Raw genomic sequence first — 18713 nt, 5'->3', positions numbered from 1 at the left:
TTAAGGTAAACAATTAAAGGATTAAATGTAATAAAAAAATGATTACTCTTGGAATGATTTAAAAAACTACAAAAAATTGATATAATAGATTACATATAAATTTAAAACATCTGTGCAAAAATAAACATCATAATTAAAAACAATAAACTTGGTAAATTATTTGCAACAACTATGGTAAGTAGTTAATATTCTTAACATGTAAGTAGTCCATACAAATTAATTACTGAAACTCAATTGCTATTACTAAAATTGTAATAGCAAAATGTGAACTTGAACAATGTGAATGAACAGTTCACAGAAAAAGAATGATGGATAATACACTTATGAAAACTTTGTACCTGCAATAAAGAAATGCAATTTCATGGGCACCTGGGTAGCTCAGTCTAAACATCCGATTTCAGCTCAGGTCATGGTCCTGTAGGTTCGTGGGTTTGAGCCTAGAGTTGGGCTCTGTGCTGACAGCTTAGAGCCTGGAGCCTGCTTCAGATTCTGTGTCTCCTTCTCTCTCTGCCCCTCCCCCGCTCATGCTCTGTCTCTCTCAAAAATAAACATTTTTTTAAAAATGCAATTCAAATAAACAATTGGATTACATTGCATCCAATATTAGAGAAAGTATTACATTTATATAACTTTTCTAGAATCAGTTTGGTAATACTGATCGCTATCTCCAAAAAAGTCCTTTGACTTAATGGTTTCACTTCTTATTATCTTTTCTAATGAAATAATCAGTCAGACCAGAAGTTGTATACCAAATTGCTTATCTTAGCAATGTTTATAGAGAAAAAAAAAAAAACTAGAAAACCCACATGATGAAGTAAAATATACCATTAAAAAGTAGTAGTATTTTTAGTGTTTTAATAATAGTGACATGGAAATGAACAGGATACAAAATTGCATATATACATAGGAATCAAATTTGTTTAAAATACACACACACATTCAAAAAGGACTTCTATTCTTCAAATCTCTAGAATGACTATGTATGTATAGACTTTATAATTAAATTATTTGTTAAAGGGACTATATCATAATAGTGAAGTAAATGGGTAGTGTAATTATAAGAGATTTATATTTATATTTTTCAGTATTTCTAGGGATTGGACCACCTACAGTTAACATGTTATTTGATTTGCCTGTAATTCTTTTGTGAGTAGAATTCAGAAAATTTTGTTAACTAATTTTATGTAATGTTTCAAAATCAAAATGTCAGGTGCAATTTTTTTTTTTAAATTGAAGTATAGTTGACACACAATGTTACAGTAGTTTTAGGTGTACAACATAATGATTAGACAACTATACTATGCTCACCACAAGTATAATTGCCATCTATCACCATACAATGCTATTACAGTCCCATTAATTATATTCCCTATACTGTATCTTTCATCCCGGTGACCAGTTCATTCCATAACAGGAAGCCTGTATTACCTACTCTCTTTAACCCTTTTTATCCATCCCCCTCCTCCCCTGTACAACCACCAGTTCTCTGTATTTATTTTGTTTTTGCATTTATTTTGTTTGTTTTTGCTCACTTGTTTTTTAGAGTCTAAATATATGTGAGATCATATTTGTCTTCTCTGGCTGACTTATTTCATTTAGCATAATACCCTCTAGGTCTGTCCATATTGTCGCAGAAGGCAAGATCTCATTCTTTTTTATGGCTAATATCCCATTGTATATAGGTACCACATCTTCTTTGTACCATCTACTGATGGGCACTTCCATATCTTGGCTTTTGTAAATAATAACTGTAATAAACATAAGAGTGCATAGATCTTTTTGAATTGGTGTTTTCATTGTCTTTGTGTAAATACCAGTAATGGAATTATTGGATTGTATGGTGTTTATATTTTTAATATTTTGAAGACCCTCCATACTTATTTTCCACAGTGGCTGCACCAATTTACATTCCCACCGACTGTGTACAAACATTGCTATTTTTCCACATCCTAACCAACACTTGTTATTTCCTGTATTTTTCTATTTTTTTTTTTTTTTTTTTTGGAATAGTTTGGGAAAAATAGGTATTACTCTTCTTTAAATGTTTGGTAGAATTCACCTGTGAATCCATCTGGTCCTGGACTTTTGTTTGTTGGGGGATTTTTGATTACTGATTTAATTTTATTACTACTAACTGATTTGTTCAGAATTCTTCCTGATTCAGTTTATATAAGATTGTATATTTCTAGGAATTTATCCATTTTTTCTAGGTTGTTCAATTTTTTGGCATATGATTTATGTAGTTGTCTCTTACAATCCTTTGTGTTTCTGTGGTGTCAGTTATTATTTCTCTTTGATTTCTGGCTTTATTTATTTGGTTCCTCTCTCTTTTGAAGAGTCTGGATTAAGGTTTATCAATTGTGTTTACCTTTTCAAAGACCAACTCTTGGTTTCTTTGATCTTTTCTATTTTTGTTTTTATTCTCTTATATCATTTATTTCTGTTCTGATATTTATTATTTTCATTCTTTTTTTTTAATATATGAAATTTATTGTCAAATTGGTTATTTTCATTCTTTCTATTAACTATGATGTTTGTTCTTTTTCTAGTTTCTTTAGGAGTAAGCAGATGCAAAATATAACAGGAAAACAAACTACTCATTTTATCTGGAATTTTAAATATGCGACGTCACAAGTGATTATGTAAAATTCTTCCTTTCACCATATACTAGCTACTTATAGAATGAAACATAACACCTGTAATAAATTTAAAATGTTTAAAAAATGAAGGAGTACCTACCCAACAAAGTATCACAGAGTCTAATTTTTTTTTTACTTTTATTTTTTTATTTTATTATTATTTTTTTAATATATGAAATTTATTGTCAAATTGGTTTCCATACAACACCCAGTGCTCATCCCAAAAGGTGCCCTCCTCAATACCCATCACCCACCCTCCCCTCCCTCCCACCCCCCATCAACCCTCAGTTTGTTCTCAGTTTTTAACAGTCTCACAGGGTCTAATTTTATAGACTTTGGGCATTCATCAGCAGACATCACTTTACTTCATTTGTAAAGTTCATAAAGTTGTGCCACTTAAATAGTCTTTTTTCATTATTTCTTCAGTATTTCTTTTCACTTGGAACCCTGTATCCTATTGTGTAATTTTTCTCATTTTCCCAATGATCTAAGATTCATGTTTCTAAAGCATTTGAAGTGCTTGGTAATCATTTCTCCCCTTAACTCCATGAAACTGCACTCTCCAATTTTTTCTTGCTTTCTTTGTGTTTATTCTTACCTCTCACAGGTTCTTCATGTGTTAGCCTGACACCTCTGGAATTTCCAAGGCTCAGTTCTTGGCCCAGTGCTCTTAACTTTCTATATTTACATCCTCAGAGAGCAGATCCATTTTAAGAGTCTTTAGTAGTACCATAAACATAGGAAAGCTGCATTTCTTACTCTTTCTCTAGTTGGTACCTCTCCAGATCTTAGAGGTTTTGCCAATTTGGAATCAACTGTTGCCAGAAAATAGAACACATCTTTTCCCTAATGGTAACATCCATTTCCAGGTACCCTTTTATTGTGGTCGAATCAACATGTTAGGCCTCTAGTAACCCTGAGCACCCTTCTCCCCATCATTTCCCTTAAGAATTTTGGTCAAACTAACTATAAAACAGACGGCCCTTCATTGAAACACATTTTACACCTAAGTGATTATTATTATAATTTGCTAGAAAATTCTCCCGATGAAACAGGTATCAGTGGCAAATATGTTGGTTTTTCTCCCTCCTGTTCACACTGTTACATAATCAGGACTTTGATGCTATTTTCTACAAATTAGGAATCTATCCAATTTCTTTTTAATTCTGTGCATTTCTATAGCATACATTTCTTATTACGTAGACTAAATCTATAGTATGATTACTAGGAAAAAGAAAGAATTGAAAATTATTGTCTCCTTGTATTTTAAAAAAATGCATACTCCTCAGAGCTCTGATATCTTCAGCTATAAAATGGGAATAGTTATAAAATGGGAATAATAATTATTTCCTTAATTTCAGTGTTATTATGAAATGATATTCTGTCATATAAACTAAAGATATCTTCATAATTATTTTTCAGATAACTGAACAAGGCTAGCATATTCAAGAGATATAGTTTTAAAACCCGTTTTTATACTAAAACTTTTACTTATTATTTGTAGATCGAAAACTGTAACTATGCAGTGGAGCTTGGGAAGAATAAGGCTAAATTCTCCTTGGTTGGCATTGCTGGGCAGGACCTAAATGAAGGGAATGCAACACTTACTCTGGCATTGGTATGGCAGCTGATGAGAAGGTAAAAGCTGATATGTTTATAGCAACACTTTTTCCTTCAACAAGTCATATGAACTAGTATTTTATCTATTTTTGAAGAATAAAAAACAGGGGGGCCTGGGTGGTTCAGTCAATTAAGTGGGTGGCTCAGGCGGTTAAGCAGCTGACTCTTGATTTCGGCTCAGGTCATGATGTCCTGGTTCATGAGATCCAGCCCTGCACTGGGCTCCGTACTAACAGCCTGGAGCCCACTTGGGATTCTCTCTCTACCTCTCCTTCTACCCCTCTCCCCCTCTGCATGTTTGCATGCTCTCTTTCTCTCAAAAATAAATAAACATTTTAAAAAAGAGTAACAAACAAGAAATATACAATGCAAAATATATTTTTAAATGACTTACTGTTGATAATATATTTTGTTTAAAAGTGGTTCAGTCTAGGAGCGCCTGTATGGTTCCATCTGTTAAATGTGCAACTGTGGCTCAGGTCATGATTTCACGGTTTGTGGGCTCGAGCCCCACCTGGGGCTCTGTGCTGACAGCTCAGAGCCTCAAGCCTGCTTCCGTTTTTGTGTCTCCCTCTCTCTCTGCCCCTCCCCCCATCATGTTCTGTCTCTTTCTCTCTCTCTCAAAAATAAACATTAAAAAGGTTTTTTTTAATAAATAAAATGAAATAAAAGTGGGTCAATCTAGGGGTGCCTGGGTGGCTCAGTCGGTTAAGTGTGTGACTTCGTCTCAGTTCATGATTTTGCAGTCTGTGGGTTCGAGTCCCACGTTGGGCTCTGTGCTGACAGCTCAGAGTTTGGAGCCTGCTTTGGTTTCTGTGCCTCCCTCTCTTCATGCCCCTGCCCCACTTAAGCTCTGTTTCTCTCTCTCTCTCTCAAAAATAAATAAATTAAAAAAAAAATTTTTTTAAGTGGGTCAGTCTCTAAAACTAATCACTTTTATTAATTCCTCTTAAAAACTGCTTTGTTAGGGGTTGTTTTTTTAAAAATACCATATGGTAGTTTTTGTTTCTGATTACTGAGCTTTGTAACTTTAGAATGGGACTAAGTGCAAATAGCAGAGTAAAATTAGAAATATTTATTAGAACCAAAATGTTTCTTAAATATTTAAATGTTGATATAAATGATGTGAGAGCAAATTTCACCTCTTTTCTCTCCCCTTTCCCTGTCAAATGTACATCTTTTCTGTTATAGGTACACATTGAATGTGTTGTCAGATCTTGGAGAAGGTGAAAAAGTAAATGATGAAATTATTATTAAATGGGTCAATCAGACTCTTAAAAGTGCAAAAAAACATACTTCTATTTCCAGCTTCAAGGTAATCAAAAGCTATTTAAAATTTTGTTTTTGTAAGAAAGTAAGTGTAGGAAGGAATTTTTATTAGAAATTACATTGGTTTAGACTCAGAATTACATTAACATTATATCTCAGAAACACAATTTATGAACTTAGGCCTGCTAGTTATTTGGCATGTGTAAAGCAAAAGTATAGTTTGAACTCTTATATTTTTGACTGGTTGTCCTATTGAGTATAAATGCAGATTAATATTATCAACTCTGGTCATCTAATCTTAAAAAAATAGAATAGAGCCAAAAAACCCAATTGTCAAATGAAAAAGAAAGATAAAAAAACCATTGTTTATATAGGACCTATAATGTTTTGTGCTCCCTAGCAGCAGTCTCAGAATTGTATTGACATCATTTCCAAGGCATAACAGAGCCAGCCAAACCGATTCAAGTGGGAATTGAGAAAACTGGTAGGAAAAAAAATATCTTGTCATCTGGCTTCATAATGGCACTTAACACTCACTTTTGAGCATTTGTGGATGATTCATAAAGCACTTAAAACGTAATCTGTACATATATACCCACTAATTTTCATGCATTTCCATTGTGTTTCGCTTTTGCATGCAAGGTGATGTTAGCTACAACTAAGCATGTCTGCTTGTATACATTCATTCAGTGAGCCTTGTGTTTGTGCTTTTATTATGTGAAAAATATGTGAAAAATCAGCAAATTTTTTTTTAGTGATTAAGAGTGCAAACAGATGAAACCCTAAGCTCTCCTAAGAGTTATCTATCCATCTTTAATTTTTTCTTTGGCTTTGTTCTATATGCTTAACAACATTTTAGAGCAGAAAAAATTTCAGAAATTGATAAATTCAATCTTTACTAAATAGTGAGCCCCAAAGGGATTTTAACATGACAACTAGAATAAGTCAGAGATGTTACCTGAGTCCTAATTCAAGTGTGTTTCTCTTTTTGCCATCTTGGAAGGAACTAATGACTTTGAGTTTTTGTTGTTGCTTGTTAAAAAAAAAAACACAAGAATTTTCAGTCCATGATATGTTTTTATATATTTTAGGCATAAATTACAACTTAAAAATGTAAAACAGGAAAGGGGACGTATAAAATTCTCTAATTGATAGTTATCAAAGTTGTTGTAATGAAATTTTACACATTGTACATTAGTTGATGAAAAATAAGCATGTATATAATTAAATCAAATACAATAATAAAATATTTAGAAACAAATACTTATTAAGCTTTTACTATTAAGTAACATTTATAGGTAAAGAAAAAGATACAGAATATAACAAATTAATTTGTCCCTCATAGTGTTCACCATTTATTTGAAGAACAAAATTTTCATAATTGGCATTTTCATAACAAGCTAGAAGAAGGTCCATCTTGAACAAAGGCAACTCAAAGGTTAGGAGAAATAGTTTGGCTGGAGAGGATGGTTCCTAAGGGAGTAGTGCTGGATATAGTCTGAGTCAAGATTGTGGGGGAGTCTGGCCTTAATAAAAGTGTACTGGTATAAGGACTAATGTAAGAAAAGTGACTGTTTTTAGAAATACTCTTCTGAATGTGGTGGGCAGGATGGATTAGACTAAGAAAGGTGTAAATGCTAGGACAATGCCTAAGAAGCTGAAGCAGGTGTGAAATGATAAAAATCTGATTGGAGTTGAGGGTGGGCACTGGGAATGTTAAGAATAGATAGTTATTTGCTATTTGTTATCTATTGCAAAAGAACAGGTAGGATTTGGCTTCTTGATTTAAGGAAGCACAGGAGAGAGAGGAGTTAAAACTTGATGTTTTAGGCCTGGGTAATTGAGAAACAGGTAACACTAACAAATGGGAATGTCAGGAGGTACAGTTGCTTTCTGGAAAAGGTGATGAGTTCAATTTTAAGCTTGTTGAATTTGAAGTAATGTTCAGGAAATAAGCTGGATGAAAGGAAATATTAAAACTGGGAATATAGACTTGGTGATCAGTTGAATAGAAGAGATAGTTGAAAAATGTGAGTACACAGATCCTTTAAGGGAGAGAACTCACAGAGGCAAACTTGAGAGTTGTACTTAGATCCGAGGTAACAGAAACATAATGCAAATGTGCTTGGCATTTATTTAGTAGATGCTCAATAATAAAACCTTTAAAGAGACTGTAGTTAAGAAATGTGGCAGCAAATGCTAAAAAATAGTTGGGGTGGGGAGGCTTTTTTTTTTTTTCCAACTGTAGAAGACATTATATTTGAAGGCTACCATAAATGGTACTCATAAGAATCTATTAATTATAATCAAGGCAGCGCTATACTGAGAAATTTTAGAAAAGACAAATTTACCCTTTTCAGTTGCAAAGTAATTTTCCCTCAGCAGGAAGATAAGGAAGTGTACGAACACTGAGTAATATGTGGAATTATTGAATCACTATATTGCACACCTGAAACTAATATAACACTGTGTCAAACTACACTGGAATTAAAATAAAATACAAATAAAAGAAGATAAGTAAGTGGAATATCAGCCATAACAATAATCATAATTACCAGTGAGTGCTCTATGTCACCATGCTAAGCACTTTACACAGTTTCTTTTAATTCTCTCAATAATTCTATAAGCAAAAAGGAGAACTTTAGAAAAGTTAAACAACTTGCCCACGGTCATACAACTATTGAGCAGAAAAGCTGGATTTCATTTCCAGATCTAACTGCAGGTTGAAAGCCAGGCTTTAGAGTTGTATGACCCTGGATTTGACTTCAGCTCAGATACTTATTAGTTGTGTGACACACTGCTCATTCATCTCATAAATATTCAAAGCTTACCCTGTAGTAGGTGCTTTGCTAGTCACTGTGACTACATAATGCCCTCAAAGTGCTCACTGTTCAGTAAAGAAAGCAAATAAGAAAACAGGAATCACTGTGTGGGGTGTCAGCAATACTATAAAAACCAGGGGAGTAAGGAGAACATGAGAGGGCATGTGTTTCGTAAAAACCTTAGTAGTTTATACTAACAGCTGGACTACACCTCTTGATGAATAAAATTGAATTTACTTCTGGCTCACCATTCAGTGTCTTTGTGACTGTGGGCAGGTTATTAATTTCTCTATTCCTCAGTTTCCCCATATTTAAAATGGAGATATTAATAATACCTATCTTCTGAGTTTGTGTCAGACTAAATAAGTTAACGAATATAAAGAGCTCAACAATACCTGGTACATATTAAGGGCTCAGTAAAAGGGTTTACTACACTACTGGTATGGCAATATATAAAGGGCATCATATGTGGAGAGTTTCCTGTTGAGCTATTTCGAGAACTCTGGCTGCCACATCACTGTGTTTGCACTTCTATTTTCAATAATGACAGAAAGAACAATGACATGCAATGTTCTAATAGTAATGTGTATCACATTAAGATACAATTCATTATCTTGAAAATCAAGCCAAACTCTAGGCTGTCTTTGAGAGTCTAGACATTTTTGCTTATGTAATTTATTTATAATAACTTAAGGAAAGATGATGAAAATGTATATGCTAAACTGAGGATTTTACTATAGGCCCTGTCCCCTTTGCAAAAGTAAAATGTCTTTTACTGATAATACACAGATCAGAAGAGTTGAAAGATAGGCCTGTTTTCTTGGAAATAGGAAGATAAGGGATCCAATATAACCCTTGAAACTTAAATCTTTCATTCAATTCAATAAAGTTTTTCCCATAAGGAAATAGATGAAAACATTGTTTCCTTACATCTAAGTGAAGAAATGTTTAAAATACCACAAAATAAAATAAAAAATAAAATAAAATAAAATACCACAAAATATTATATACTTTCAGCTATGAGTAAAGTCTGAGGATCTTATGTATTACATGGTGACTATAGTTAACACTATATAGTATAATTGAAATTTGCTAGAATAGAAATTAAATGTTTTTACAAAAAAAAAATACACACACACACACACACACATATATGTAGGTGATTGATGTGTTAATTAACTAATGGGAGTAATCCTTTCACAACATATAGGTATATCAAATATTCAGGATGTACACTTTAAATGTCTTACAATTTTATTTGGTAATTATACTTCAATGAAGCTGAAAAAACAAAAGAACAAAATAATTTTCCCCAATCTTACAAAAAACCTCACACATATGTAAATAACTAATCAAAATACAGCACAGTTAAACCAATTGTCTGTTTTTGAATCATCATAGAAATATTATATGAAAAGGAAGTACACAGAAAATTAAAATTTATTATAGAATGACATAAATGTTAAGTTTAATTTTAGGAAGAATAATGGTGTACATTAGAGTCATCTAGAAATCGTATTAAAAATGTAGATTCCTAACCCCATCCACAGATAACCTGACTCATTAATTTGAGTATAGGAATAAATTTGTGCTTTTAACAGCGTGTCAGGTGGTTTTCATGTAGGTGGCCTGCAGACCACACATTGAGGCAAAAATAGGAAAAATTTTCAGAAATAAGGAAGATGCCAAAAAAACCAGATCCAGATTACCAGCATCAAATAGATTTAAGGACCCTAATTATTTTTACCCCTCTACTTCTATTCCCCCCCCCAAAAAAAATCTGTTTCACAAAACAGAACATTCCTGAAAGTAAACAATATAAATTTTTCTAAAATTAATAAATGTAGTGGCTCATAGATCAGGGCCCAAAAAAGTAGCCTTCTTCACATGGCTTCAAATTGTTTTTTTTCAAAAAATTTATTAATTTGTCTAGGAACTATAGTAGATGATTTCACTTATATTAATAGTCCCAAGAATCCTGTGACAGTCTCTTGGCGGCGATTAGGATGCTGCCTAGCAAACACCTAGCAAGCAATGGTGCTTGCTTTTGACTTCAGGTAACAGAAACCCAATTTAAAGTGGTTTAAACCAAAAGGAAAGGTACAGAGTAGCAGAAATCCAGAGGTATCGTAGATTTCAGGGTTGGTTGAGCCAGTATTTGAAGAATTTCATGTAGGACTGAGGTTTTTGTCCATCTCTGCTTTGCCATTTACAGTGCCAATTTCACCCAAAGCTGGTTTTCCACTTGGTTATAGGATAACTGCTGGTTGTGACAAAGGTTTCATCCTCTCATTCACATCCAAGAGGAAGGTTTCTGGTTTTCCATAGCTCTTCCAGAAAATAGCAAGGGCCTCACATGAAATTAAATTAGGCCCAAATTAAATCACTGTGCTAATAAGATGAGATTACTCTATTTGGTTCAGACTAGTGTTTTTGTTAATCTAAGGAGTCTTTTTAGACGTTTTCTCCCTAAATACTCCTCCCCATGAAATTTTAATGCCATAGATATTACTGTATGTTTATACACTTTATGCTTTATACATAAAAAAGAGTAAGTTTATTACCCTACCCCCAGAATGCATGGCCTAGACTAATTCAGGATCACCCTTGGAGCTGTGGATTGGGTCAGCTTTCCTTGAAGCACATGTCCATGTGAGGGAGGTATGGATGTGGGTTCTGTTAGGATGGAGAAAGTAGTAAGGAATGAGTAAATTCTGGGTAAGCAAGCAACAGTGGCCACTATTCAAGCTGAGACACAGAACAAGTAATTTTTTTTTCAAGTACTGGTAAGTGGTAAAATCAATTGACCAGGATTTCTGATTTGAACTGCAGTAATCTATCCACTAGAATTCAGTTGTTCATTTTTAGTTCACCTTGGAGGTAACTTCAAAAATGGAGAGAATCTTGGGCATTAGAGTCAGACAGTCATGGGTTCGGTTATTGGTTTTGTACTTACTGGTTGTGTAAACAAGTCACTTGAGCTCTGTGAACTACATTTAATTCCTCTCTAAGAGAGATTATAATTTCTTTATTATCAGGCTGTTAGGAGAATTAAACAAGCTGAACATGTAAAGCAACAAGAATAATGCCTTTGTAAATGTTAGTTCCTTTCCACGACTATTTTCAGTTTTGTTTCTGAATTTTAAGTGAAGACTTAGGAATTCATGGTCTAAGACATATATATTACTAGAACTTGCAAAACTATTAATTTAAAATTCATCTCCTATTCCCTTTCAAAAGTTGTTTATTTTTTGCAGAATGGATACTGTAGTTAGCATACTTTAGGAACTGTCACATCTGCAAGCCTTATTTGGATATGGTGACAACTCTACATGTAAGCTCTGTAAAGACTGAAGGAAAAGCATATTTTAAATGGTTTATGATGTGTGCTGTTTGCAGAAAAGCTGAACGTTCAGTATCAAGAAAATTTATGTTGCTCTCAGTTATATGGTTATGACCTGGTCTGCCATTTAGGAAAATTAAAAGTAAGATGTTTATGAATATTCATCAATTCTTTATTTTCTAGGACAAATCTATCAGCACAAGCTTACCTGTCCTAGACTTAATAGATGCCATCGCACCAAATGCAGTTCGTCAAGAAATGATCAAGAGAGAAGACTTATCTGAAGAAGACAAGCTAAACAATGCTAAGTAAGCCTTTTATGGTTGGTTGGTTGGCTTGTGTGTTTGTTTATTTAGTTAGTTATTAGTTTGAGAGCGGGGGGCGGGTAGAGGGACAGGGGCCAAGGGAGAGAGAGAATCCCAAGCAGGCTTTGCACTCATCATGGACCCTGATGTTGGGGCTCAATCCCATGATCCTGGGATTGTGACCTGAGCCGAAATCAAGATTTGGGCACTGATCCAACTGATCCACCCAGGCGCCCTGCCTTTTATGGTTTAACACAGTGGCTCTTTAATTTCTTAAATCCTTACACATAAGGTTACTATGTCTTTATAACATTTTTAAGTACAACTTAAATGGGGAATATGATTAAAGACTTTCAAACTTAACATTCTTGTAAAGTTAATCTTATCAAAATATTTCATTCTTTTATTAACATATATTAAGTGAGAACATAGTAGATAACAAATACTAAGATATTTTTCTTGTCGTTTGAAGATACGCCATTTCAGTTGCTCGAAAGATTGGTGCCCGGATATATGCCTTACCTGATGACCTCGTAGAAGTGAAACCAAAGATGGTTATGACCGTGTTTGCATGCTTAATGGGAAAAGGACTGAATAGAATAAAATAATGAGAAACATTTAATATGACTTTCTGCCACATTAAACACATTGAATGCCTCACAGTTTACAGATTTCTGAAATGTAGTGGGTATAAAACCAGAGATTATTTGTATGCTTAAAATAGTTGTATAATTCATTAATGAATTAAATATCTTGTTTCTACTGGTTAGAATCTTTCAACCTTTTTGGATAACACAGTTAATTTACCAGTAGATACTGATATGTTCATTATCAAGTCGATATTTCATAATTAAATTATTTTCATTTCCTGAAAGTCTTATTAAAAGCAAGACTAATTCATTGTTTCTCATGGTTCAAAAAGATCAATACAAAAATTTTTTGCAGGTCCTGCTGTGTTTTGTTTGTGGGTGCGTGTGTGTGTGTGTTAATTTTGATCATAAATGTATTCAAAGTCATAATCCAGTTTATTTTATTTTTTCCTCCAACTATATGAACCTTAACTTTTCTGTAAATTTCTATATGGTCTCAAATTTTTAAGTGACAAGTATTGTTCATTAACATTAAACTTTTTTATATATGAGAACTAACTCTTGAAGAAACCCCAAAGTACATTCTCTTGTAGAAGTAGCAGGAGCTTTTTACTTAAAACTTAATTTTAATTGTAGATACTACATATGCTAGTTTGGTAATAGAACTTTAACTATGACATGCAGCATATATGTTGGTAGATTGTTATTACAGAAAGATCTGTGTACATATGTATTTTTTGCATCTGAATTACCCAGGTTTTCTTAAATGGTATATAAAACTAGTCAGTCAGCCAACCATTAAGTGTTTATTGTAGTCCCACGATGTGTGTAACACTTGTCATTATGTAGATATCTGGTACATGAAGATTTCTTTTAGAAATATTCATTTTGGATGTGCATACAGTTATTTTCCAACTGACTTCTTCCACGTATTTATAGCAAAAAATTGGCTAGAACATCTCAAGACATGTTGACACTATACTGTTAGCTTCATATTACACATGTTAATTTTGATCTATAGGAAGCCCTAATTTAGAATATGCCCACTGAATATCTTTAGTAGAAAGTAACACAAAGCTAATATTGAACATAGAGTATTTTCAAATGTTTTTTCCACAGCCTCCTACAAATTGGCAGTGTTTGGTTACTGCTTGTGTTACTTGGGAACAACTAACCTTCAGACCTATTTTTGTGTGAATTTTTATCAGTAGACAGATTCTGCTGCTAAAAATTGAATTCAGAAATCTATTTTCTCCATCTTCCACTGTTAGTGTAAGTGAGCAATACTGCTTTGCAACAGAAATGCTGTCACTTTGTCTCAGTGTGAATGAGTAGTCTAAATCCCTCTTCTACCATTGAAAACCATACATGTTGGTAAGAGTGAGACTACTCATGTGTTTAGAATAGAATTTTTTAAATGAAATCAACAAGTGGAACTTTGAAATATATTCTTCTACAAAAGAGATTTCCTTTCCTTTTATATTTTAGTGATTGTTTTCTTACATGAAGATTAAGATATGTTCTTGCTCTAAGAAATTAATTAATGTTTTCCCTTTTGATTTTTTTCACCATTATATTTACTAAGTTATCTGATTTACATGAGATTTGGCACTTTAGAGTGTTCTTTTTCTCCTAAAATAATAAAAATTCTGTGTATGTACAAATGTGTCAGTGTTTATTTCATTTAAAGAATATACAATCTTGAAAATTAATCTATCATAAGTTTATTTTCAAGAAAAGAAAATAACTTTTTTTAATTAGTAAAATAAAATTTGTATTAGATTTTTTTGGGGGAATGAAGGTGGTTCTCTGTTTTGTTTTTGTTTTTGTTTTTTTTTACCAAATCATACTGCCTTCTGGTTCTTTAATATGAAGTTTTTTAGTAAAGAAAACTGCATTATTACTACAATTTAGTTTGTACTGAAATAATTTGAGGTAACCAGTTCATTAATATACATTTGTTATGAATCAGGTAAAATGCTAGAAATATGGGGATTCAGCTGAGAAAAATATAGACAGTTTCCTGACTTCATAAATCTTGCATCCGAGTGGAGAGAGATAATAAATAGGAATTTTAGGTAGTGATAAAATGCAGTAGGGTAAATAAAATAGTAATGTGATAGAGACTGACTTGGGAATGGGGGTGAAGACTTTAGTTTGGATGCTCAGGAATGGTCTCTGTGAGGATGTGATATTGACTGAAATAGGAATGAGGAGGAGACAGGTGATACATGTTCAGCAGAGGGAACAAAATACAAAGGCTCTGAGCCAGGAAAAGTCGTAGGCATTTAAGGAAAAGAAATAGGTAAATATGGCCTAAGAAGAGTGAGGGAGAGGCACAGAGTTTGGAGACGTAGATAGGATCTGTCCTACTTTTTAATTTTTTTTTAATTTTTTTTAATGTTTATTCTTGAGACAGAGAGAGACAGAGCATGAATGGGGGAGGGTCAGAGAGAGAGGGAGACACAGAATCTAAAGCAGGCTCCAGGCTCTGAGCTGTCAGCACAGAGCCCGACTCGGGGCTCGAACTCACAGACCATGAGATCATGACCTGAGCCGAAGTCGGACGCTTAACCGGCTGAGCCACCCAGGCGCCCCTGGTCTGTCCTACTTTTAAGACCAGCTCTGAATCTGGATTTTTCTCTTCTCCAACTGAAGTTGTTGGCTCTTCTTTTGTACCTGCAGGTTGGTGAATTGCTTTAAGTAATGTGTTGCTTCTGAATCTTACATGCCATTGTTCCCCATAACTCTGTTATTGATCTTACTATCACCAATGCACAATAAACTCATCATATAGGGGATGTTAAAATACTCCAATTTATGCTGCATAAAATATGTACCAGTGAGGCAAGAGAGAAAAATATGCTGCATCTGAGATGATTCAAAAAGTTTTCTAAGGAACAGAATGCATTTGCAATACTGGCTTACTTTGAAAAAGGAAAAATCCTCGAATACTTTGCCTCCTAGGATTATCTATGAACATAGGGTGGAATTCCTCTGAATCTAAGAAACTAATCCAGCTGCTGTGAGAGTTCTTATGGATGAGAAATCACAAACCCAGAAGCTTGAAAAGACCAGATTAAAATGTTTTTTGTACTTTTGAACCATCTGAATTTTTACCCTCCAACACTCTGGAACTTTTGGATGGATCAGGGTTAGAGTTGTTCTGCTACTGAGTAAAAATTTTACTAGACTATGAAGACTGTAACGACATATATAAACAAAATGTGTAAGTAAGCACATATATATAAACCCACATATGTATTTCTGTGTTCAGTGGCCACAAATTAACACTGAAAAATTTTGGTATTCCACCAAATATACAAACTTGGAAACGGTATAGAATGGGGGAGATTTGTGATAGAGATAAGCTAAAATGATTCAATAGGTAATCGGCCATTTTGGAGTAAACACATGACAATGTTTGGAAAGGTGGCCAATCTTGTCATCTACCTAGGGCCTCTTAGGGAAGATCTAAATAAGACTTTGAATGGTAAGAAAGATTTATATTTAGAAAATTTGGTAGTGTTGACAAGAACAGATATAGAGCAAATCAACCTGAATAGAATAGGAAGTACTTCCCTCAAATATAAGATATTCTGAAGTAAATTTATGTATTGGCTTTAAAAACCTAAAGCACCAAGGGCACATTTTTGATTTTTGTATAGTTGTTGTGAGAAGCAATAAGAATTATTCGAGAGATATAATTTGTAGTTTTACCCCCTAGTTTTAAAGGTGAAAAAATCTACTTTTTCAAAGCAGTTTAAGAAGAATTTTTAATGTTTATCTTTGAGAGACAGAGAGAGAGAGAGAGATGGGGGGCGGGGAGTAGAACGAGTGGGGGAGGGACAGAGAGAGAGAGAGAAAGGGAGACATAGAATCCGAAGCAGGCTGGGCGCTGTCACCCCAAAGCCAGACTTGGGGCTCAAACCCACCAACAGTGAGATCATGATCTCATGACCTAAGCGGAAGTCAGACGCTCAACGATTAACAGACAGCTACCCAGGCCAGCCCCCCACCCCCAGCCTCGAATCTGCTTTAAATAACTTTGCTTTAAAGATAATTATTCAGGTACGTAGTATTTCAGTTAGCGCTTCAGTCAGCTTTTGCTCAACACACATTTATAAAATCAAATTTATAAATGTGAAGACAAACCTCTGGAAGGACTGTAATTAGAGGAGATCCTAAAAATATGCTTATCCAATGGTTACGTGTTGGTACACTTGAATTACATGTGAATAAAGGTATACCATCAGGAATGTTATGCCAATTTTATATCACAGGCAAGTTGTTAAAAAATAGTCTAGAAATGAGTATAGCTAGCCCAAACACACAGACAAGGTCAAGTCTGGTGGCGTGGCCAGGCAGAGGACCCAAACACGAAATATTCAGACAATTCCATAGGCGGGGTCGACTAAACGTTAAGTCGTCAGAGGCTCAATTAACCATACCCATGCGTATTTATGTGCAGCAGGAGACGGTAAATTACCTCAAATCAGAAACCCAGGTGTGGGGAGGACGCACTGGGGGCTTCGCCTTTTCCTTAGCAATTAGAAGCCTTCAGAGGCCGCAGCTGGCAGACGAGGAACGGGGGGCGGGACGCAATAGACCCCGCCCCCACAACAGGCCCCGCCTACCATCGAAACGGCCCGTTGTCGTCGCTATAGCGGAGCGGAAGATGACGTGAGGAGAGTCGCGAACATCTCCAGGCGCAGCTGGGCTGGCGGTTCCCACATCCCGGGAGCCCGACGTGCGCAGAATCGCTCTAGGAGCTCCTTTCCCACAGATCTCTCATCCTCCTCCCGGGCCGGGCCGCCCCCAGCGCGGCCCCTGCGGCTCCTGGCACGGCCCCGCGCTCGGCTGCCGCCCTGGCGCGCGCCACTCTGTCGTCCCCGGAGGGGCGCGGACCGGCTCGGCCCGGGCGCCGGAGGCTGGGGAGGGGGCGCTGGCCCCGGGGCCGCGCATGCGCCGCCACCAATCTGGGGCTGTCGGTGGAGGGCGAGTGCTGGTTTCGAGGGGAGGCGACGCCCTTTGGGGCCAACGGGCCGCGCGCTGAGGCGGCTGTGGGAACGACTCATCCCTTTTCCAGCCCTGGGGCGGGGCTGGGGTCGGGGTCGGGGCTGGTGGGGGCCCCGCCTCCGTCTCCTGGCCTGCCCCCTTCATGGGCCGCGATGATGGCGGCCCTCTACCCGAGCACGGACCTCTCGGGCGCTTCCTCCTCCTCCCTACCTTCCTCCCCATCCTCCTCTTCGTCGCCGAACGAAGTGATGGCGCTGAAGGATGTGCGGGAGGTGAAGGAGGAGAACACCCTGAATGAGAAGCTTTTCTTGCTGGCGTGCGACAAGGGTGAGAGCTAGGCCCCTTTCTCCACTTCAGGGCGCCCCTGCCCTGCACACCCTTCGCCCTCTCCCCAGCCTCACTTTGGGGCACTCTTTCCTCACGCGCCGAGCGTCTGTACCCGCCGCGTCCGTTGTCTCGCCCCGTCCGTTGTCTCGCCCCGGCCGCCGGGCGCCGCCTCTGAGAGTGGAGCTGGCGGGCGGGAGCAGCCGGCGAGCAGCCCTCCGAGCGCCGCACCTGGGGCGGCGGTTCTGGCCGTGGCCTCCCTTTGTGGGGTTCCGTATTTAGGTAGCGATGTGGGAACCCAGACCCTAGGGTTTTAGCCCCCGCCTCTGCTACTAACCCCCTGAATGACTTGGTCTCCCTCTCGGGGCTTCTGTTCTTTCTCTCTGGAAGCCCAGAGGGTTTGTCTAGTTTTGGATCTTGTAGTCCGAAAATTCCATGACCTTGTTTAAGGTTCCTCGTGTTTATGGGCTCTCAGCCATACTTGTATTAATTAGCTTCAGCCACCCAGTGCCTTGGTGTTCATGGACTGTTGAATGGCATTCGGTATGTCAATATCCTAGGGGGAGATAAACGCAGGCGTGGAGAAATTATGCGTTAGTGCCAAACTTTTTTTTTAATTTACGGAACTTTGTTCGTGCTTTTCATTGGAGAAGAAAGTTTATTGCTCCTGAGTCGTCTTCGGGGGAAAAATGGTAGTGCAAAACAGTTACAGGGCAAAAATGTGAAATATATTTAATGAGTTTTCTTTAAAAAGAAAATAAAAACCTAGAAATCAATTGTTT

The 18713-nt window shown here is 36.3% G+C and overlaps 2 protein-coding genes and 1 long non-coding RNA gene across 10 annotated transcripts in view; 2 read left to right on the top strand and 1 right to left on the bottom strand.

The window, feature by feature from the left end:
* Positions 1-12694, top strand: part of PLS1 (plastin 1) — a 122740-nt gene extending 110046 nt beyond the window's left edge. For all 3 annotated transcript variants that reach the window (XM_042999038.1, XM_042999039.1, XM_007086336.3), the window contains exons 13-16: positions 4144-4277; positions 5451-5574; positions 11877-12001; positions 12471-12694. In XM_042999038.1, coding sequence (XP_042854972.1) covers positions 4144-4277; positions 5451-5574; positions 11877-12001; positions 12471-12606 — 519 coding nt within the window. In that variant the 3' untranslated portion in view covers positions 12607-12694. The remainder of the gene's footprint in view (positions 1-4143; positions 4278-5450; positions 5575-11876; positions 12002-12470) is intronic.
* LOC122242036 overlaps positions 1-17454 on the bottom strand; it is a 29213-nt gene extending 11759 nt beyond the window's left edge. The window contains exon 1 of the long non-coding RNA XR_006222172.1: positions 17078-17454. This is a non-coding gene — a long non-coding RNA (uncharacterized LOC122242036). The remainder of the gene's footprint in view (positions 1-17077) is intronic.
* The window catches only part of TRPC1 (transient receptor potential cation channel subfamily C member 1), a 64443-nt gene continuing 63112 nt past the window's right edge, over positions 17383-18713 (top strand). For 2 of the 6 annotated variants that reach the window (XM_042999034.1, XM_042999032.1), the window contains exon 1: positions 17383-17934. In XM_042999034.1, coding sequence (XP_042854968.1) covers positions 17760-17934 — 175 coding nt within the window. In that variant the 5' untranslated portion in view covers positions 17383-17759. The remainder of the gene's footprint in view (positions 17935-18713) is intronic. The other 4 variants (XM_042999035.1, XM_042999033.1, XM_042999031.1 and 1 more) reach the window with 3 other exon arrangements.

Source organism: Panthera tigris, chromosome C2 (assembly GCF_018350195.1).
Source record: "Panthera tigris isolate Pti1 chromosome C2, P.tigris_Pti1_mat1.1, whole genome shotgun sequence".
NCBI lineage: Eukaryota > Metazoa > Chordata > Mammalia > Carnivora > Felidae > Panthera > Panthera tigris.
Note: the sequence above shows the minus strand (reverse complement) of the source record. Positions and strands in the feature narration are given on the sequence as shown.